The sequence below is a fragment of the Zerene cesonia genome, chromosome 5 (genome assembly GCF_012273895.1).
Source record: "Zerene cesonia ecotype Mississippi chromosome 5, Zerene_cesonia_1.1, whole genome shotgun sequence".
Lineage (NCBI taxonomy): Eukaryota > Metazoa > Arthropoda > Insecta > Lepidoptera > Pieridae > Zerene > Zerene cesonia.
In genome coordinates this window covers 5,301,355-5,324,237 of record NC_052106.1, presented here as the reverse complement: position 1 = coordinate 5,324,237, position 22,883 = coordinate 5,301,355, and the positions used below count along the sequence as shown (strand labels likewise).

The 22,883-nt window shown below is 33.3% G+C and overlaps 4 protein-coding genes across 5 annotated transcripts in view; 2 read left to right on the top strand and 2 right to left on the bottom strand.

Annotated features, from left to right (window-relative positions):
• The first annotated feature begins 4,706 nt into the window (after window positions 1-4,706).
• LOC119840105 (kelch-like protein 40b) lies at window positions 4,707-7,051 on the top strand. The gene is made up of 4 exons (XM_038366614.1): window positions 4,707-4,943; window positions 5,029-6,041; window positions 6,271-6,617; window positions 6,798-7,051. Exons 1-4 carry the CDS (start codon window positions 4,806-4,808, stop codon window positions 7,031-7,033), a joined length of 1,734 nt encoding a protein of 577 aa, XP_038222542.1. The 5' UTR covers window positions 4,707-4,805; the 3' UTR covers window positions 7,034-7,051.
• Window positions 7,052-7,701: 650 nt separating this feature from the next.
• On the bottom strand, window positions 7,702-17,664 carry LOC119840085. Of its 2 annotated transcripts, XM_038366590.1 has the most exons (18): window positions 17,422-17,664; window positions 17,261-17,343; window positions 17,142-17,185; window positions 16,690-16,902; window positions 16,153-16,244; window positions 15,761-15,879; window positions 15,198-15,599; window positions 14,264-14,680; window positions 13,743-13,862; window positions 13,527-13,571; window positions 12,755-13,384; window positions 12,198-12,344; window positions 11,012-11,198; window positions 10,297-10,660; window positions 9,667-9,838; window positions 9,155-9,350; window positions 8,466-8,598; window positions 7,702-8,157 (listed from the first exon to the last, which is right to left on the bottom strand). In XM_038366590.1, exons 1-18 carry the CDS (start codon window positions 17,532-17,534, stop codon window positions 8,023-8,025), a joined length of 3,612 nt encoding a protein of 1,203 aa, XP_038222518.1. In that variant the 5' UTR covers window positions 17,535-17,664; the 3' UTR covers window positions 7,702-8,022. The 2 variants fall into 2 exon arrangements, with proteins under 2 accessions (XP_038222518.1, XP_038222519.1); XM_038366591.1 differs by lacking the exon at window positions 13,743-13,862.
• Window positions 17,665-18,389: 725 nt separating this feature from the next.
• On the bottom strand, window positions 18,390-20,112 carry LOC119840020 (transcriptional adapter 3). The gene has a single exon (XM_038366509.1). The coding sequence runs from the start codon at window positions 19,843-19,845 to the stop codon at window positions 18,451-18,453; it is 1,395 nt and encodes a 464-aa protein (XP_038222437.1). The 5' UTR covers window positions 19,846-20,112; the 3' UTR covers window positions 18,390-18,450.
• A 438-nt stretch (window positions 20,113-20,550) lies between these two features.
• Window positions 20,551-22,883, top strand: part of LOC119840183 — a 5,567-nt gene continuing 3,234 nt past the window's right edge. Inside the window, exons 1-4 of the mRNA XM_038366696.1 lie at window positions 20,551-21,024; window positions 21,099-21,332; window positions 21,691-21,887; window positions 22,269-22,413. Of these exons, the coding sequence (XP_038222624.1) occupies window positions 20,766-21,024; window positions 21,099-21,332; window positions 21,691-21,887; window positions 22,269-22,413 (835 nt within the window). The 5' untranslated portion in view covers window positions 20,551-20,765. The remainder of the gene's footprint in view (window positions 21,025-21,098; window positions 21,333-21,690; window positions 21,888-22,268; window positions 22,414-22,883) is intronic.

Genomic DNA, 22,883 nt, shown 5'->3' with positions numbered 1-22,883 from the left:
TGATTTGTGACGCACTAGCAAGCGTGACGCGTGACACTCGCAAACGTGGTACGTGGGACACATTCGCAAACGTGGTATGCGATCTCCTAGCACCCATGTGGTATATGACACACTCACACTACGTTAACTTGCGTAATGCACGACGTCTACACACCTACAGCGTGATAGGCGATGTTTGACAAATGCATTCACACACCTGGGTGTATACTAATATGTAACTGACTGGTTATGCAATATATGACACAAATACTCGTTTTGAGTAAAGTAATGACGATCGCGCAGATAATGCGTAGACTGACACACACACAGGTTATGACATATTCTCTTACAATCTTCTCTCAAAAGTCCATATCTCGGAATGACTCGGACGAAACTGTCACTGAAAATACGACGACACGTATGTACACCAGGTTACCAGCCCTCCTTTCAAGTCAATGCATGTCACGTTCAATAAATTTAATGTTACATGTTATTAGTCACAGACTCAAGAAACAGAATGCACCTACACGATATTATATTATATAATATAGAGATGTTTACACACGCAACTGAACTAATTAGCTTTAATAAGTACGCCAAGTACTCATAGTTTTTACTCATGGTTTTAAAATAACATACAAATTATATACATCTGTGGATATTTGTTATACATATAGGTGAATTTACTAATCGGATAATAATAATAAAAATTAGTTATAATATCAAATAATTTCCTGACATACATGCCTTATAAATACGCTTTATAAATGTATACACGTGCAAAAATTAAAAATATTTAGATATAACAATACATTCAATAATGTGTGCTGTAATATGCGTTATCAAATAAATTATGTTTTTTATTATCACACACTTTTATATACCTACAAATGTCACAGATCTATATAAACAGAATATAGATATCTATAGCCTCTATCGAATACAAATCTACATATAGATTGTGTCGTAGTGTGAGTTCGTGTATCACGTATGCGGGTATATGCGGGCGTACAAGCGCGGACGTAACTGTGATGTTTACCACGCGGGTCTGTAAAATAGCCCACTATATTTTTGTTGCATAGAATAGGACTATCGTTTTATAATACCGTATAAAACAAAGTTTCATACAAGAAAGATTCTGTACCGACGTGTTTAAATGTGATAATGATGGCAATTTAACACACTATTGATATGAACGTATCTCTACAAATATTAACTCCAATGTTATAATATACAATTGTAATATTATTAACCAAACTGTGTTATATACGGTATTGTTGTAAAGCAGCACATATGCCATCGAATTGTATAATAAACCATAGAATGTCACTGTTTGCTATAGACATTATGTATGAACAGGTATTTAGATGTATCGAATGCTGTATCTGTGCCTATAGAAACAAAATACACGAGCTACTTACAAGCAAGCAAAGTATAAGGTTACGCTTTAACAAAACCTATATCTGTAGAGATGTTAACAATAATAAGTGTTATTCTAACTCTCGGTGAATCTACACTGCTGGAAATTTTACGATATATTTATAACAATCATCATCACTTTATAAATCACACACCAATATTTTATTATGTCATTTATATTTTTGAATGCTTATTTAATAATTAATTTAATTTTGTTAGCAGTGTGGATGATCAATAATGTGAATCAATTACTTTGTACGACGTTACACAACAATCAACTTTTTTTTATTTTTATATTGTCTGTGATAGTTATACTTTAATAAAACGACAGTCTATGAACATTGATACAAAGCATTTGCAACAATTATGCTCATGTCTCATTTTAAATACAATAACACATTATCGTAACCGCGCCTGCGCGTGGCTGAAGTGTTTTTATTTCATTTATAAATAATTTAACTATAATAAAACGTAAATGTAAGTTAGACGTGACACTAAAAATTACCAAAACTATTTTAGCTCCTTTTGACAGCAATAAAGCGACAATGATCTCTTATAGAATATGGTATCTGCATTGCCTCTAGTCATTGCAGACTCGTATCAACATGTTAGGAAATGTTTCGATCAACTGCAGCAAACTGACGAGCCTCGGTAATTATTATTAAAAATATTAGAAATGTCATTGTCCTATAACTTAATGATACGACGGGTCGCAACTCGCCTCCCGTACACTAGGCCAGTGTAATCGTTGGCAATCTTAACACTAATTTATAGTTAAGTGACTGGTTTATTTTTAGTTTAGGACATTAATTCCTTTTATAAAAAAACGTGTGAGTGTGTGATGTATATATCTATGGCTACACGCATCTTACTCACATTACGTGAAAGTCACTGAAAAATTGTTTTAGATGTATTTACATTATTTTCGTCGATAACTCCATGTGTTTTAAAAACCGTATTGCGAATGGTAGCCTCCCTTGTGTCTTCTGTTGTGACATTAGATTAGGTAAACGCAATAAATTAATGAGCATAGTCTTTTAAAAGCACTGTACTAAATAAAATGTCAGCCATTTTAGACCCAAATTAGTAGTATCTTATGGAAACCATGTAAAATATAAGTACTTCCAATTTAATAAGATTTTTTTCATATGTAGTTTGTATCGCATGTGTAGGTCCCAAGCGGGCGCTCACTTTGTAATCGTCGATATTCACATTTAATCTCCCATCACAAATACACTTTTTTATGCATGATTTTATTGTACGGAAGCGTGGTTATATGTATAACTTTTTAACATGAGTGTCAAATGTGAATATCGGTCTTGTGAGGAAATTATGATAAACTGCCAAATGCGAAATGTATGTGTGTGTGCGTTGTATGCGAGTGAGACGTATGTGTGTGTGTAACTGTGTGAAGTATGCGGCGTGTTTGTGTGTAGTATGGTACTTTGGTTTCGTTGTGTAAGAGAAAAACAATCAAGGTAATATAAAGACACCAAGCTCGACATATTATTGTTGGGATCCTTTATTAGATCCCCCTCACGACCGAGACTAGTTTGTGTGCATTATTTTTATTTGCAAGGTTATTATATTGATTATATTGTGTTCTAGGGGCTTCAATAAAGGATCCTTCGCGAAAAACGATAATTGTTTGTGTTCTATGAACCGCGTTTAGTCCTGTATATAAAATAAACATCGTTTGCGACGTTCAATGACTTTATTATTGTAAGTGAAAATGCATTTTAGTTTTATAAGTTGTAGGCAATATTATAAAGTCATGTCTAAACAGAAATACGATTGATATTCGAATCTCTTAGATACATTGATTACAAAATAGGAAAAACGATTGGAATACATAAATATAACTGGTTAAGAAAATAAAAATAATATGAAATTAACATTGTATTTTATTGTAATTTTAACATACCTATTTGAATATATATCCCTTTGCATGAATCCTATTCCTATCCTACAGAAATTATTCAATATATTGCACTGAGATGTAAATATACCTATCGTATTTATTCCATATTTATTGTCGTCTAGAATAACACATTTTTTTATATTTTTACTAACTTAAGAAAAAGACTAGGTTGACATTCAACCGGGTGAGCTAATTATTATGATTCCTTTTTTTGTTTGTGCCTCATGCCACAAAATTTGGTTTAGTTTTTTTTCAGTCTTGAGGGCGGTAATTTTATGTGAAAAATAAATTATTATTCATATTAACTTTAAATGACTAGATTAACTTGAAAATTAAATGTCTACGCAACCTTCTTTGTTTCTCTTTAATTTATATATAACAAATGGAGAATATTTACAGTTTTACAGATTTTTCACAAGTTCAAAATCAACATAAAGTTGTCAGTGACTTTATTAATTACTCGATTGCGTCAGGCGTCTCTTCTGACTGAAGCAGAAAGCTGACAACATTACCATTTAGTTTGTCATATTTCATTTTACGCGAGTATTATACATTTAGAAATTAAAGACAACAGATTTTTAACTCGACTTATTCGTTATGTTATTTAACCCGACGAATAGAAAACACCCGAATGAATAAATAGATAAATTGATAAGAGAAATACAGGTTTATTAGGGAGATTATGATATTAAGGGAGGGTACTAATTAACGTTATTAAGTTACTTAAAAACGTATTGCTTGTGTCAGCGTGTCGCATCTTAAAATTTAATTTGAGTCATTTAAAATATATTTCTCAATTTATACTAACCTACGACTTACTAGATATATCGGCACGTTTACACGCCTGGCAAGTCTCGCCAATCACATACATGCGTGTAAATGTTTGGCTTGGCATGTGCGAGCTAGCAAGCTTGTAGCCGACCTGGCTTCTAGGCGCTTGTCAAGCCATACCAGGCATGTAAACGTATCATTAGGAAACCTACTGCTATAGTAGCCTAATTACGTACATACTCAAAACTTAATAAAAACAGGAATTAAAAGAAGATTAATAGAACCGTTGGATTTAGTGATAGATTGAAAAAATCAACTGATAGGAATGCTACACGTCGAGTACGTATAGGATATGTTTGTAGAGAACAATCAATATTCTTTCATTCAATTCTTCATCAAACAAAGAAAATGAATGGGTATTAATAATTCTATCATCGTATGCTTAGATTACAAACCTATTATTGTACAATCTGAAATGGTATCACGAATGCTAATCGATATTTTGTGAATAGCCAAAATTAAGGCCGGCCCTACACAGCCGTGAGCCGTAATACCCACCATCAAAGAGTCCCACCGTTCAACAAATTTGTCAGATGATACCGTGACAGTTGACACTGGTGAACTTGACAACATCGACAGGCAACTGCATAGTGCATAGTGCAACTGACAAATTAAATAAAAGATCCCAAGAATCACGAGAAAATAGAAATTAAAAATGGACAGTATTTCGTTAAAGATAAAGGATCGTAAATTTGATGTAAAAAAAGATCTGTTATGTGAATATAGTGATTACTTTCAAGCTATGTTTAGTGGGAATTATGTGGAAAATGAACAAAAAGAAATTTGTATAGATGTACGTAAAATTTTTCATTTAACAAAATACTAATATAGGTGGTTTATTGTCAATTTATTTAACAAACTTATTAAATTTGTTTTAGACGTTGGAACCCGATATAATGGAAATTATACTTAAATATATGAATATAGGCCTCATAGATCTTTCGGAATATACAATTTCCATTATAGGACAAATCGCAATAGCCGCTGGTTTTCTTCAAATTACAGAACTTATAAAACAAATCGAATACGTATTAGATCTTCAACTGTCTGAATCCAATTGGATAGATATTATGGCTATAGCTGACCAATGTTCTTACACGAAATTAGAAAAACTAGCTATTGTGCATGGTTTATTATCATTCAAATCTATGAAGCCCGAATACATACCAACTCTGCAAACACTCAGTTGGTATCTATCTCATCCATACTTAGACTCTGAAAGTGAACTAGACACGTTTCAGTTTGGCTACCAGTGGATTACGCATCATGAAACTGGTGCAGATGCATTACTTATTATTCTCGGCTGCTTAGATATCACCAGAATCACTAAATCTGAAATATTGGATATTATAATAATGATTAGCGCGTACAAAGATAGTCTTGCTGCAAAGGTAGTGGAATGCATGTATAATTTAGCCAAAAATAATCATAGTATAACAACAACCAGTTTGGAGGAACTCAAATGCTCTATAAGTGAAAAATTTACAGAAAGAGTGTATAATGAGTTGTTCAATTTAGTGAAGAACAGTTCTACTCGTAAATTGAATTACACTCCAGTTATACCAATGTGGCTGTTGAAGGAATCAAAACCTGAGTTACTGCCACATTGCCTGTATTCTTATACAACGCAAAACAAATTTGAACAATGGCTTGAAGTTGCTGACAAAAATTTGTGGGGATGGAGTGTAGTGTCTTGGGGGCCTAGTAAATTCATAGTTATTTGCGGGGAACATGGACGAGGCACTGGAATGTTCATGCAGGATGTGAGAGTATATGATATATTAAGGAAAGAATGGACAAGGCATGGGGTTCTGTTGCCATCACGTAGGCATGCTGGCTTTGTTGTGAAGGGTGATTCTTTGTACATTGTTGGTGGAGTAGGTTCGTTTAGGTCAGTTATTAGTTATACAAATTTAAAATAGTAAAGAATTGTGAAAATTTTGTTTTCGAGTTTATCATAACTGCTCCTAAGCTTATTAACAAGTCTTGGAATATCTTGTTGTCCATTTTAAGTCATAGAATACTTGTATCATAATTTATTTATTGATAAAACGTTCAAGCCAAATAATGATTTTATTTGTCTATTCACTAGGCATTGCTATAAAAATTTCTTATTTCAGGGTAATATTAGATACTGCTATTATATATGATTTGAAGCAGAGATCATTTAGAAAAATCGCCAAATTCCCAGATGCAATGCAAAGTCCTGCAGTGTGTTTGCATGACAACGTGGTGTACTCTGCAGGACATAAAAATATATACGAGTATGAAGATCTTGGAAGCACAGATAACTGGAAGGCTGTTGTTCGCACTGATATTAGAATGAGTTGCATACGTTCATTTAGAAAGTACATATATTGTACACAGAGCTATTTCAGTCACTTGTATAGATTCAAGCCTGGTTTAGATGCTAAATTGGAGGTAATTTCAGCGTTTTCAAGTCCTCCAGCTACTGTGTGCAATTTATGTAAGTAATAAAATGTAATTTTGTAAAGTTCTTAGATAACTTAATTTCATTATTCACTGCTATTTTCATATTTAAATTACTTTTTTCCTTGTATAATCAATATAAATTTTAACAATAATTTATGACTGAGATTGTCAAGTTGAGTTGAAATATTACATGCATTTTAAAATTATTCTACAGATGACCATCTCATTGTGTTTACAAGATCTGTCTGTAGGCAGTCAGATACAATATCAGTGGAAGTGTACCGAGGTGATACAGCTGGGGAAAAACCTAAAATTGTTTACACAGAGGCCGATACATCAATGAGAGTCAATGATCTTGCTGGATCGTGTGTAGTAATCACTGAAACACCACCAACTGATTGGGAAGTCTCTCAATATCTCAGATCATATCTTCAGCATTATAATGACTAATAAAAAGTAATGAACATGTTTAGTCTTTTACTTAAGGATGTGCTTAACTATTTACACAAACTAAATTTAATTTTAAATATTCGTTTGGGGGCTAGTCAATAATTAAGTATTTGGATTCCATATTGAGGGAGTTGTGACGAAATATTCCGCTTTTAAGCAACAGCTATCATCAATGGTGACGCATCTTGGGCGAGACTATTTCAACATCAACCCTGTAATATGCAGTATTGCCTGCCACGGGCTTTTGACAGCCACTCTAACTAAAAAAATTACCATGAAGTTATATAAAAAAAATAATTTGTCTAGAAAACAATAATTATCCATTTATGGTATTGATTTATTACCATACTAGCTTCACCCATATCCGTATCCGTATCCCGTAGGAATGTCGGGATAAAAATATATAGCCTATATGTTATTCCAGTTGTCCAGCTATCCGCGTACCAAATTTGTTTTTATGTGAAAAGGTAACAAGCACATACACGTCCTTTCCCACGAAACTTTCGCATTTATAATATTAGTAGGATCGTTAGCTTTGCTGATTCCCATATTTCGAATATATGTGGAAAAGACCCATCGGAATCATTTCTTAATAAATTCTTTGAAGGTACTCCATTTAAATCGCCCTCCCAAAAAATAAGATATAGCTAGTTAGAAAAATACAGAAAATTTTATAGTGTGTTTATTATCTATCAAGCTAAAATTACGGTTACAAAATTATTAATAATCGCTATAACATTCTTTAAATAATCTTAAATAGAATAGGCTGATTTTTAATACATGACACAGAAAGAATATATTGACTTCTTTTTCCTTTTATTTTGTATAATATGAGACAATATTTGATTATATTATCAATTTTGAGAAATTTCTTCAGACAACCGGCCACCCTTACTTTAACAAAATCAGCTTTTACATAACTCAGTCTCTTATTATTACTTAAAAATAAATAAGTACAAGGAAATAGTCTAATAAGTATATCATAATAATTATTCACAGAGAGTATGATGATCAATCATGGTGTCATCACTGATCAATATTGTGTTATCTTCAGAAAAATCTTGTGGGAGATCAATTTGTGCCGTTAATTCTTGAAGGCTCTCTATAAGTTCGTTTAGGGATGCCTGAAAAGAGAAAGTATAAAATAAGTATGGCAGGATGTTTAAAAAAACAAAAATTTTGCAAAGTTAAAAAATGAAACATGAAGACTTAAGCTAGGTTTAATCGTGGTTCCTCTTTCATCACTATCCTTAAAGTGCACTGCATTGAAATCCATTGCGTAGTTTTAAACACGTAAGCATGTGCATATACTACATAGAGAGCGGAAAGCAATCTTGGTTTATACTTTGTACCGATTTTTGTATGAATAGTAGTGATTATAGATTAATGATATTTTTGCTCTTGATTTTCATATACTTTATATTAAACTTACCTTAGTCTCGCTGAAGCTTTCCAAATAGTTGTCCATTGACGGATCTTCGCCCTCGAATTCTTCTGCTAGCACTTTCACACGATCAGGCAATAGAGATGTATCTAGTTGGCCATTTCCCTCGTCACGTAGAATTCTGTTATGAATGAACATTTTCATATAATACATAATTTAAAACTTAAGATCATGCATTTATGCGTCGTTTATCGGGTAGAGAAATATTTTATATTGCTTTTCTTTCTTTTATATTATGTATATAATATAGATTAGAAGATATAAAATAGTGTTAGTTACACCACACAGAATTCCAGAACGGCTGAATGTATTTTAAGGATCTTTGCTGTGTTAGATTCGTCTTTGCCCAGATTAGGATGATAACTTTTATTGATAAACTTACAATAAGTCCACCCATGGAACTTATACTAGTATATATTTCGATAGAGGTAAAGTTTGTGAATAAGTGAGTTTGTAATGTTATATGTAGTATCTCTGGATCAACTGAACCAATTTCAAAAATTATTTTACCAATAGCCACCGTTTCGTTTTTATCCCGGGATAACTAGACCGAGCGGCTAGTTTACAAACGAAACGCCGTGCGTCCAGTGCGGCAAAATAAAAAATGTCACGGGTCAGAAATCATACGCATCACGAAAACATGCGAGAAGCGTAAAACGCTATGGAGCAGGGCTCACTTGAGTATCCTTCGCCTGGTGAGCTCGGGCCCCGCGAGCACGGTGAGCGAGGCGAGCGCGGTGGAGCGCGCGGGCGGCGCGCGCCGCTCCACGCGCGGCCAGCGCACGCGCAGGCTCACCGCGTGCGCCGCGCGCCGCCCCACCACGCGCCGCGCGCCCACCAACTCCGCGTCCTCCGCCAGGCTCCGGTATTGCACTGGAACGTTTAATACCACCAAATAAAACAAAAATAGTGCAATAACATTTTATAAAGATTAAAAAACGTTTATAAATTTGATTTACTGATTGATCTTAGTTATTTCACATATTGTTAAATAACATAAAAACAGAAGCAAAGGTGTAAAAAGGTATAAATATTTAATATAATCTTATACATGGACGAATCAGTTATTATACATAGCGTACAAGTGTGTTTATACAACTTCGACAGATCGTCGCTGGCGCGCACGCCCGGTTCCCTCTCCACCACAGTACACTACAGTACACGACATTACACTACAGTGGGCACTCACGGTTGAAGTGCACCGAGACGGCGACGAAGGCGGGCGCGGCGGCGCGGTTGTAGAGCGCGAGGTCGACGGGGCGGCGGCGCGCGGCGCGCACGAGCGCCGTCTCGCCGTACGTCACGAGCGCGCCGCTCCAGCGCACGCCCTCGCCCTCCGCCGCGCACCCGTGCAGCTTCACCTGCATTACCTTCGTTTTTAGCAATATGTTTTTGAATTCATTTATTTAATCAATTAAACATCTCAAAGAAACACTTTTCGCACATGTTAAACAGACATCGGCCGCCCTATGTGGGTTATTTGGCCAAACTCTTACATGTACTTATTGAATTTGACTTTTTCGAGTAGCACTTGTGTATCGTCATAACATGGATTTACTATTTACAACCAGTTTTGAAAGCAGGATCGATCAGTTCAGTTTGCACTGGATCCGCTCTGGAATATCTGTATTATATATATTATATTGTTTGCGTATTTTTTGTGCAATGGGTGAATTCAAGTTAGACGTACCACACATTGTACAAGAAGTTTTTCCATGATTATTTGAATATCAGGACAACCTCATTATCTGAACTGATATCTATTTCACATTTCTTTATTTCATTATCCATTAAATAAGGAAGTTCAATATGTTCTTACCTTTCTCGAAAAATCACTATTCTTATCGTAAACCAAGTGCAGAGAAGCAGCAAACGGCATACAAGAAGGAGGCGAGAACAGTATCGGCAGAGGTCGACATTCGCAAGGCCCAAACGACAGTAAATACGTCCCTCTCGATTCCGATCCAGGACAATCTATAGTAAATCCATCCCCTACAATTTGGCAGCGAATTTGTATCTTTTTATTTGTAGCGTTCTTCAAACTAAGTTGTTTCCTGCCAGCTCGAACCCACGACATATTGTTGAAGTTGGTCTTAATGGGAAATGATTTTGGCTTCTCGGACCCGCCGGTTATATTTATTTCAGTCTTGGTGGATGTTGTGACCTCTTCTAGCACCAATTTTCTGTAAGTAGGTATATTTATTAATTTTATATGAATATGATTTATCACTTACAAATTTTCTGCGATGCTTAATTAACTTAAAAATTCTCAGTTGATAAAAAAATACTCTCAATATTCAATGTTAACCCATACTCATTGACATTTGTTCTGAAATAAAAAAGAGTAAAGACACATTCTTTATTACTAATCTGAACATATATTAAGTTCCTTTACATTCAACTAAGTTACATATTTTATATCTCATTTTCAAGACACATAATAATATATTTATATAGCCCAGATATTCAGCTTTTCGCAGATAGCCCGACTTTTGTATCCTTTAATTATGAAGATATTTTTATTACATAATTACCCATCATTAGCTACATCTTGTGGTCCAGTATACACAACATGGATTTGTTTCGACTCTCCGGGCCGCACTTCGATCCTGCTAGCAGACACTTTAAAAGGAATGCTGGTGTCCCCATTCACACATTTGAACATCACCAACCAAGCGCCTGGTATTGTTCCGGTGTTGTACACTGTTACACTTGTTGGCTCTGCAATACAAGATGGTATTGAGAACTCTTTGATCATTAATCTTAATCAGATACAGTCCAGTCTTTCCCAAAGTGGTCGATAGCGCCCCCTTGTGGGCGCTGGAGATCAAGAGTGTAGCGGTTAATCAATTCAATTAGCAAAATCTATTTATAGTATTAATTATATATTTACCGTTTGGGGCGGGGTGGAGGGGGCGTTAAAAAGGAATTGGTTGAAAAAGGGAGATTTGGACGAAGTTTGTTTGGGAACCATTGCGATACACAGTCAGTGAGATTGTCCTCATAAAAAGTTCAACCAGGTTGGATTTTTAATGCTTGGTATTTGTAATCCGATTGAAGTTCGTCCACAAAAGGCTTTATTTTGCTTTTGATATGTTTTGAAGATACAGGTTGTATTAACTAATGCAAATGTAAAGTTATGCTAATTATTGCTCGATTTTCTTCAGTTTCGTATTTTTTGTGTAGTAATATGTATCTTTTTGTTTTACTGATAAAGTTATTACTATACTTAATTAGTAAAGTCATTGCCAAGAAACAAGATTACTATTCTATGTGCATTAATATTATCTTAGAGCATATTAATGTATTTTTATGTGGTTAATATAACTAATTGAAGAGTTTTTGACATATATACGCAACATACATGATAGAAGACAAATTCGTCTGGTTGAATGTTGGAAGAATAAAGAAAATATTTCAGTTTTTATATGGGCATAGGTAAATTATTAAAATCGGCCTCTCCTAAGCTTCAAGCGACGTAACTAACGCGACTTTGCTCTATCTTTATATGGTGTATTTTTATTTTTTTCGGTAACGACCCACTTCAGCTTCACACGCGTACAATTATGCATCTCAAGTGCATAAAAGTCTTCCTATGAATCATGTTTATTTAAAAAGAAAAATGGATCAAAATACATTGTAAGTTCTATAGGCTAGAGATAGGCAATGGAGAGTGACTTTGTTTTATATTATACAGTAAAAAAGATAAAAATTATTTACCAGAGGAAATAACAATTTTGTCAACGGTTGTGTCCACTTCTAGGTGTGCTGTTCCAACTGAAGCCAACAGATTCACTTTCTTCAGCACTGTGTTAACTCCAATCAGATTTACATTGAGGCATCCTTTGAATGTCGCCATTTTGTCGACTAAAAAATAAATCATTATTATATTTATGACCAATCCATGTAGATAAAAAGTATATTACATTCTCAAGGGACATAATTTTGTGTATCTAATTATCATTCACCATTTATTTATAGCCTATTAATATAGAATATTATATATAATATAGAACATTAAAAACTAAATTTTGCTCGCGGCTTTGCATGCGTTAAATTCGGAGTAGTTTATAGATGTTATTATGCGTATAAACTTTCCTCTTGAATCACTCTATTTATTAAAAAAAAAACCATCAGAATCTGTTGCGTAGCTTTAAAGATTTAAGCATAGGAATAAACCGAGAAATCGACTTTATTTTATACTATGTATAGTGATTATAGATTAAGAATTATTTAATAGGCCGTATAGAAAATATGAATGTAACATAAGTACTTACTTATACCCAAATCTGATAGTTTCGGAGAATTAAACATAATAGTCACTTTAATTGCATTGCCCCCACTCAATCTGCACAGCAATTTATTAATGAGTTTGCCTTTCGATTTTTGCTGGTCCTCACTAGAAGCTTGACGTTCCATCAACGCCTTGCTCACATCACTCTTTTTTATTTCCTGAACATTCTTTATCATAAACATACTGTCGCCCGTCATTATCGAGAGTTCCAATTGCAGATCGGCCTGGCAATCGCTCAAGAGAACGATATATTTCGTAAGCGACGTCTTCTCTTGAATAAGCGGGAAAGATATTTTGTTCACACCATCACATGACACAGCTTGTATTGAAGGCATTTTGATATCCACCTCGAGGCATCCCTTTTGTTCAAAATCACCATCAATCGATGCATCTTTTAAGTGGATCACAAAGGGAAGATTTGAATTAATTTCTATATTAGATGTGATATAGAGTGTGAATTTTTCTGTTTTGCCTGGAGATAAAAGCAAAGGCTGTCTAGGTAGTTCTACAGTCAAGTCTTTCCCTCCATTCGGTAAGCTCTCAAATTGAATTTTCGCTGTTAACCAAGTCTGTGTTAAAGTTGTAATTTCTATGACTACAGCTTCACTGACACCTGAAATTTATTTTAATCATGTTTTATATCTAAAATTACTACAAAAATTTAATAATTGTCTATATTAGAAATTAAAAGATAAATAAGAGTATTCTCTGATATTTTTTTAAATACTTTCAATGATAAGTTTATCCATACATACCTACATATCCTTCCACTGGTTTTGTTAGAATTTCAACCCATTGCTCTGAAAACAATATACAGTTTAGTGAACCAATAGTAACAGGATATTTCTGTTTAATTATGAAGAAATTATACCCCAAAGATTAGCAATATTAGCACAAAACATTAGACACAAATATAGAATTATATTAGTTAGGTGTTAATCCTGCATTCCATTGAGGCGAGGCCCACAAACCTTTAGCAAAGCGTTCTTCATTGAAATGTTTCTGTTGCATTACTTCGTGCCAATCTACAGACTTATCTAACTCTTTATAAACAACATTTGGGGAGGGTATGTGTGATGCGTTAGCCTCGCCTGAAAATAACTACTTATTATAACTACATAATAACTGCATAAACTTCAAATTGTATAAAAAGACCACTTGCAAAATGCAGAGTTATAAGCTATAAGATAAAAAGAATATTTAATGAACATAAATACATATTAACAATATGATGAAGGAGTGGTGACTACAATGAATTTCCAATGTGTAAAATTCTACACTAGAAGAAATTGATAGGTTTCGTAATCTATATATTATAGATATACTTTGTAATAAAGCTTTATGTGGAGGTGTTCCAATGTACTATAAATATGTATACATTTTATGGCTCATAATTTTTTTAAATAAAAGCATAAGATTTTAATGAAAGTCAGCCAACTAACACAACACACCAAATGGTACAAAAGATAATTAAATTATACCAAAATATTACCTTTGCTAGAATGTAATGGACTATTTGAAGATTTAAAGCTTCTATTTTCATGTACAGTAGTGAGGGTAGATTGACTCTTACTAGAAGGAGACTTGGATCTTGCCATTCTCGGTGTTCTAAGATTCCTTAATTCTACACTTTCTGCATCGAGAGAGTCTTTCGTAATTATCACAGAGGGAACATTTTTTTCATGTATTTTTAATTTATCTTGAGATATAACTGTCTTAACACTGCTTGAGGAACTAGCTGTTTCCATTTTCTTAGAGTCTATTAAATTTGTGACATACACTTCTTGGTTGTTCTGTTTGTTGTCAATTAAGTTCATTTGAAGCTCACTAAGCGGTTGTTTTCTGTTCATTTGTTTCATCTGATTATTCAGTTGCAGCATATCTGTTACACTTAAGTTTGATTGTCGGCCTAGAAATGAAAAATTTAATAATCCAGATAGAAAATATTTATAAATATTTAGATATAAAATTGAGACGCCCATTTAGTACATAAAACCGAAACAGAAGAAGAAATTTGATTATTGAGATGAGATCTCAATAAGAGAAGTTATTTTTGTTTTATTCAAATGGTGATGAAAAGCCACGTGTTTTTAAAAACAATCATTGGTGTAACTTAGGAATATTCTCATTTAAAAGTTTAATTTTGATTCATGCCAATGACACGCATATATAACATACTAGCTACGCACCGCGGTTTCACTCGCGTAAGTTCGTATCCCGTAGGAATATCGGGGTAAAAATTTGCCTATATGTTATTCTAGTTGTCCAGCTGTCTACATACCAAATTTCATTGCTATCGGTTCAGTAGTTTTTGCGTAAAAGAGCAACAAACACACACAAATATCCTTACAAACTTTCGTATTCATAATATTAGTAGGATAGGGCAGGCGAACAAGTGTAAATAATTAAAATAAGTAGAAACTCACGAATATAGTCAGCAATTTTAGAAATGCTTAAAGAATTCTCCAATGAACTTTCAGTTTCCTCTGTTGGTAACTTGAATGACGATTGTGCTTTGGTTTTCAAGGCATCTACAGCCTTAGGCAAAGGAATTGATACTTCTGCTTTCATTGTTGATTTATTTAGAGAAATCTCAGGTTCCAGGCCCTTATATATGCTTTTCTCAGATTTTAAGGAAGAAATAATCCTATTTTCTGTGGGTTTAGGTACAACATAGTTAAGTTCATTTGTATTTTTCGTGGCAGGATCATAGGTTTCGAAATTGATTGATTTCGGCTGTCTCACTGGGACACTGTCCAAACTGGGATCTATTTTGTATGTATTGTTTTGTTTATTTGGTGTGGCCTCCACATTCACATGTGATGATACTGAAATTAAAATTGGTACATTTGAAAAATTTAAACTGGAAGTATATTTTGAATTGAGTAGAGTTAGTATATTTGATGGCCCTGGGATGTTACTCTATTAATTATATAATCATTTATTATTTATCTTTTTTATTCCTCTTTTAATTAATAAACAATCTTACCTTCTGTAATACTTGGATTCATAGATCTGTCTGGACTATCTGTATTACCAAGTATGTTTACCAGCATTGGGCACTTATTCTTGAAGTAAGCTCCAACTGACATGTTTGAGTTACTCATTCTTAAAAGAAGAAATTGAAAAAAATTTTATTCTGTGTGACAATAATTAATAGAACCCTATATGTTATATATGCTTGTAATAATTTATAACACTGCTTTTTTCAAATACTTCTATTTCGACTGATTTTTATTTAATAATTATATATATATATATATATATATATATATATATATATATTAAATATTAGAAAGCTTCAATTAATATTGTAAATATAGATAGATACTACAGTATCGGACTTTAGGGATAAATACTTAACACATTAAAATATCTTACATGCTATCCTGAAAGTTGACTTCAGTACTTTGTTGAACAGGCATAGGTGCTTCTCTCATCACTAATGATGCTTCATCAGCAGTTAAGTCTCTCTGTAATATAACAACATGCAATTAATTGATAGTTTATTAATATGTTATTGTAGTAGTAATTCATGAAGTCATAAATAACATATTGTCATTCAACCAATGGATAATCCTCATGATGCTTCATTGTTTTTTTTTACTCTAAAAATTACCTTTCTTAAGAAAATAAAAACATATTTAAGTCAGAAACTATTTTTCATTGTTTCTAAAAGGGATGTCACCAAATTAAATATAAATCACTTTTTTATATAATTAGCCCATTGTTCTTTACTAAGCTACTGTGGCAGAATAATTTAAACTGATATATATACAATATTAAGCAATAAATAATAACCATAATATGGTAGGATTTGAGGGTTTCACATCTAAAATTCAAATCAGTCTTACTCATGTGAACTTATACATGTCTAAAAAATTTTATAGAAATATTAAAGCCACTTCATTTACTTACCTTACCATTAAATGAGTAATTTGTTGCAATGGAATGTCGCATCAAATCATTTATCTCCGAAGTCTGTCTATCCATATGACTTGTAATGCTATCCAGTGCAACAGAGTGGCGACCATAATCTTCGAAGAGCCTTGTCGCTCCCAATGGTGCAGGGTTGTGAAGGTCATCAGCACCAGTTGATCTTCCAGTCATCTCTCCGGGATTAAAAGCAGACTGAAATAATGATGTCAGACTATTTACTTACATGTATAGTTTTTATGTGAACAGCTATGATATTTCATATACTTAATTTATGCTAATATTATAAAGCTAATAAAGGACTAATCTCAGGAACAACTGGTCTGATTTGAAAAATTCTTTCAGTGTTAGATAGCCCATTTATTGAGGAAGGCTATAGTCTATATACGTAACACGGGAGAAGCAGGAGCGGACCGCTAGTAAATAATACATACCGATTTACTCAAAGACATATTTCCAATGCCGGATTCGCCAAAACCTGCAATTAAGTTAAAGATGATTTAATATAACGAATACAGTTGTTACAAAAACTTCTGAAAAACAATTACTGTACCTTGAACACGCTCTAGGTCCAAAATCCCTGAAGACGACTCACAGTTGGTTTTATTGAAGGGTGTATGGTTCGTTGCAATACTCCTGAATTAAGAAAGAACAATGATTTTAAAATCAAGAATTTTTTATTATTAAAACAATATGAAATACACTAAAAAGTACCGGTTTGTATCGTCATGGCTACTTTGTGCAATGCGTCTGGGCAAATTAAACGATTTGTCTTCTGCTAAATGTATCAATCTCTGTATTCTATTAGGCGTTAAATGATTATCCATTTTTCACAATGTACATCAATCGGGAACCTTATTACAAAATAACAACAGTTTACTTCTTAGCAAAAACCATACGACAATTAAAACTGTTGCGGTCGTTATTATTTGAATGTCGCCACTCGCCAAATGTCAAATATTTGAATTTTAATCAAAATCAAAACGACAGACATATGACCATTGACAGCTGATATTATCAGAAAATCCTTAAATGCATGCGCCACGAAAGAAATCTTCTTCGGATATTGTTATTATATTCAAATGCCCCAGAGCTGGGGTAAATAGATAATATCAAAATGGTTTAAGAAAACATCGCTTTCATACTTTGTCATCATCATCATATACAGTAAGTTCTATGAAGGTTTTCTGTTAGTTGTACCCAAGTCTAGTTGGCTGTTGGGTATGTTAATGGTGGTTTCTTTTGGCTAATCTCAAACTTATAACTCTTTTCACATCTTGTTTCCCTAGCTAGCGAGCATTAGAATTAAATAATACTGGCAACATTATTTTAAGTCTATGATATAAAATTAATAGGTAGGTAAGGAGGAAAATTTAATTTTGTCTAAAAAAGAATTAGATTCAATTAATTATTATAAAAGTAGGTTTAAACAGCTTAAATTTAGCGGACACTATGCATAGAAGACTAGGTAATTTAGGAACTATATAATAAATCTGATATAAAAGCGCATATTGATGTCTATATTCCTATTAATTGCTCTACTGTATTTTTCTGCTTCAACTACAGAGTAGTAATAATAGCTCTCGTCACTGTTGCTTGTGAAAAATCGTTTATATGGTAAAAGTTAAGATATTTTTCTAAATAAAGATAGGATGTAAAAAGAAAAAAATAAAAACAAGGTGTAATAAGTAAATGTGCATTTTATTTAGAAGCCCTGATGTGAGTGATATTGAATTATAGTAATTAGCTGGAGTTTGGTCCTGTCAATGGCAAAGCATTTATCTCTTTATTAAGTCTTATTTGTTCATTGATTGCCCGCCAAGCATCCTCTTTTTCCTTTTTCGTAATTGGTCTTTTCTTCTGCTTAGCGGCCACCATCTTTTTATAAATATCAATGCATTCCATATCTACTTGATCTAACTGTTTCTTCAAATTAAGTCTTATCATCTCCTGTTTGCATAGGCCTATTAAATTTTTCAAGTTTCTGCAATTTTCCTTTCTAACTGCAGTTAATTCAGTTTGACATTTCTTTATTTCAGCCAGTATTTCATCATCTGCTGGATTAGTTAGAGGAGGCAAATCTTCTGGGTCCAAAATACCTTGTTCAACTAATTCTTTTCTTAAACATTTTTCCAAAGTCAAGGAATTTTTGTAACTGTTTTTTGTGGTTGCAGATTGTTTTACTTTAATATCTGGCATTTCATATGACATGACATTTTCTTCCATTAGGGCTGAGACAAGTCTCTGTGTGAGAGGGCCTGTGATCATGTTTTCTGAATTCTTTTCAATTTTTTTCCGCATATTTGATGCATCAGGTGATAACCCAGATGACTTTTTATTTGGATTTGAAGCATTTTGATCTTCAGATATATGTTCATCCGCCCATACTTCCGAGTAATGCCTTCCCAAAGGCGGAATTGGAGGCAGTGTTGTATTACTGCTTTGGACAAGAAGCGATTCCAAAAATTTTATGTCATCCATTGTGACAGGAGCACAATATGGATCAACAGAAGTCCAAAATTTGTAAGGAATATTATTCTTTGGTAATGCCAGTTGAGACATCTCTAGTTTAACAGAATTATCGGAATTATTTGCTTGGTCATTAGAATATGCATGTGATGCCCCTGATGAGGGGTTACTGTAGTTCTTAAACTTTGGCATTTTAGGTTGATTAGATTTTTTTGCATAATCTTTGGTCTTGACCAGTTTGTCATCAGGAAATTTCCTTTTGCCAGGATACTGAAGCTGCTTACCAGCCGCTTTATTTTTTTTCTCGCGTTTTGATTCATTGGTATCTATACTTTCTATTTCTCCTTGGAAATAACGAATGCGCAAGGCAGTGTTACATAGCAAAGTTTCAAGTTCTAATTGTAGTGCGTCCAATTCATCCATCCCGATAGGTTCGTCTGCGGATCTTGCAGCAATAGTAGCAAGTCTTGGTAAAGTTACAGGATTGTCTTGTTGACGAATATAAGGTATTGGACAAATTTCCATTTTCGTTTTCCCCACAGATACGGAGCCTGGTATTTTCGCAGGTTTGGTGTAAGGAGATAAACCTGGGCTAGCCGGTTTTCCATTATCATGTCCCTTCGTCGCCAGTCTCCCTTTACTATTATGATGCATTCTTTTACCTAACATTTTGCCAATTTAATTTACCCGCGTAAATAAACATACACATAAATACCATAAGTATAGGTATATGAAAGGATGCCCTTACACTATAACAAAAGAAACATTACCGGGAATTAGTAACTTTATAGATTTTTTTAAACTTATCACTTTCATATGCTGAAGTATAAAAACATAACACATAGATTGTTTACAGTTCGAAAACACTAAATGCAAACGCCAAACCCAAAAATGAACAAAATGGCGATTGGCGATTATAAACCAATGACAACGCTTTCTGGTAAACGCAAGGTCAGAGACAAAAGAAACGTAGAACTTTTCGCGTACCCATTCAATACATAATATCATGGAAACAGCGTAGTGATAAAGAAATATTACAATAATCTATTTTTCCATATCTCGCAACTATTTCGCCATATTTCGCAAGCTGACAAACAGAAGAGTAACATAGTATATGCAGAAAGTATTTTATATGAAATCCCAAATGTACGGCATAACGTATAAGCATACTTCCAAACGAAATTAATATCTAGAGACACGAATTTTTCTATCAATTATCTAACTTTGGTATTATTAAAATTTTTGAAATTTGTGTTTTCGCCCAACTTTGCATTGCTCAATAAAGGTTTGGTGAACCGGGCATGAATATCTCCCTTTAGTGTAAACATACGAGGATGGCAATATTACGTGATTATGTCATAGTGTATTGCAGACGGGGCAAAGTACTCGAATGGCGTGAAGTCGTAAAGTGTGAACTGTTCGTGTTATTTGAACTGTAAATTAGTGTGAAGTTCTTCAAAAGTATTAGTTGGAGAATAAGACACAAATGTCAACTACGAAACATAACAATGTTTACAAAATAATGAAACGGCTTTTGTAGCGATAATTGCAGGATTTTCCAACAGTCTTTAAAGGCGTCTTCTTGGAACATGGAAGACTTAACGATTCCATGCCCTTTTTGTTGTAATTCTACGTTCAGCTCTAAAGAAGCTTTAGTTGATCATTTATCCCACATCGTCGAAAGATTAGTATGCCCAATATGCAAAAACAGTATTTCATCTTTAGATAGTCTTATAACACATTTAAAGTATGATAATTGTATAGAAACTATACTAATATGCCAATACACAAATGACAATAGTAATAAAATAGAGCAAACTGATGTTAATTTGGAATTTGAGGAAAATGGTAAGCTTTAAAAATTGTTTACATATTATTTGATATTTTGATGAAAATTAACAGTTATTCTTGTTTAATTTTAGAACATGTCGAACAAAATGAGAACTGTATAGAAAACAATTCAGAAGACATTTCTGAAGTAAGTAAAATATATTCAGAGTTTTTAAACAAACATATAAAAACGCAAGACATAAAGCTTCTCAAAGAAAATGGAAATAGATATTTACTTGTTACAAACAATGACTCGGTCATCAATGAAGGAGCGACACTAGTATCAAAGCAAAATAATGACGGAACTATTTCCTTCAGTATTCAAGGTATCTTTTATCAACCCTCAATCAATATGATATACATGTTATTATTGTTTTTCAGAGTTTTCAATTTTCTATTCTTTCACATTTTTAAAATCAACTTGATATTAAATAAACTCTTGAAATTGATCTCTTATTAATCTAGTTATCTTAGTATTTGGAGATATTTAGTTATTCTATTCTATAGTTTACTATTTCACTAGGCAATCAGCCTACATATAAAAAAAACTAACCATAATACCTCTACTGACACAAAATGAAATTACAGTTTATAAGCATATGAATTATGCATTTCAAATCATATGATGTATGTATTAGATCTATGTGTCATCAGATATATAACTATTTGAACATTTATTTCAAGATCCCAATGTGTCAGAAGGTCACGATTTAGGCGAAATTGAAGATACAGATCCCAAAACAGAGAATCAGAACCAACTGGATTTGGATAATGGAGAAAATATTGAAGAAATGTACAGCTGCAATACGTGTGGTGTTTCATTTACATCCGTGATGGATCATATACAAAATTACCACAACGATCAGGATGTTGTTGTTGAGGTTTCTATCTTCATAATACTTATACATTCCATAGATTTTATTTCTTTGCTAGAAATGACTGTGTCTCACTTAACAGAAAGATACAATTAGTGGTCCTTTACAGTTATTTTAAACAATTTTTTTTTTCTGTACATGGCTTTAATTTCAAAAAATCCTTAGGGGTCATTCGTAAATAACATCACAATTAAATAGTGGGGGAAGGTGGAGGGTATTTTTTTACAAAATATGACATTATGTGACAGGGACTAAAACATAAAATTTGTGTGATGTAACTTATGGATGCTTAGTACTCATGTTCAAATTATTAGAGCTATGTAATTCTTCATCTCATTGTATATAATATTCAACCTATTCGAGTGCATTATCTCTCTTTACTTACAGGAACCACTAGAGGATGGTAATACAGATACAGTGGCTGTGCAATATGAATCGGTGCCAGAGGAAGAGGCTGTGGTTGAGAAGCAGGCTTCGCGGAGAATGATCACAGACACAGGCGATATTATTGAGGAACCTCTTAAACATCCGGGTAATTATTATGAGCTTAATATTATACAATTAGTACTTAAGATAGTTACCAAAATCATACTGTTAATATGACTGTTGTTTCGCTCGTAACTTACATTTTTATCAGCTAGCCTTTGTCCGTGGATAAGAAATTTATCTATAGAATTGTCAAATTTATCTATAGAAATGTCCGTGGATAAGAAATTTATCTTAGAATAGTGACTTTATAAATCTCCTTTAAGCTAATAAAATCGAAAGAATACATAAAATTCGATCGCTGCATGAGGATCATGGGTAGCTTAGAGGACAGGCGTTGTTGCATTACGGCTAAGGATGCGGATACGATTCCCGCCTGATGATCGAATTATTTATTCTCTTTCGAAAACTTTCATATCAAATTTGAATTTTGAATTTTGAATTTTGTTTGTAAGATTTATCATTATTTTCCCCTCAAAGCCAAACCACGATCAGTCTTGATAGTTGTTAGATATT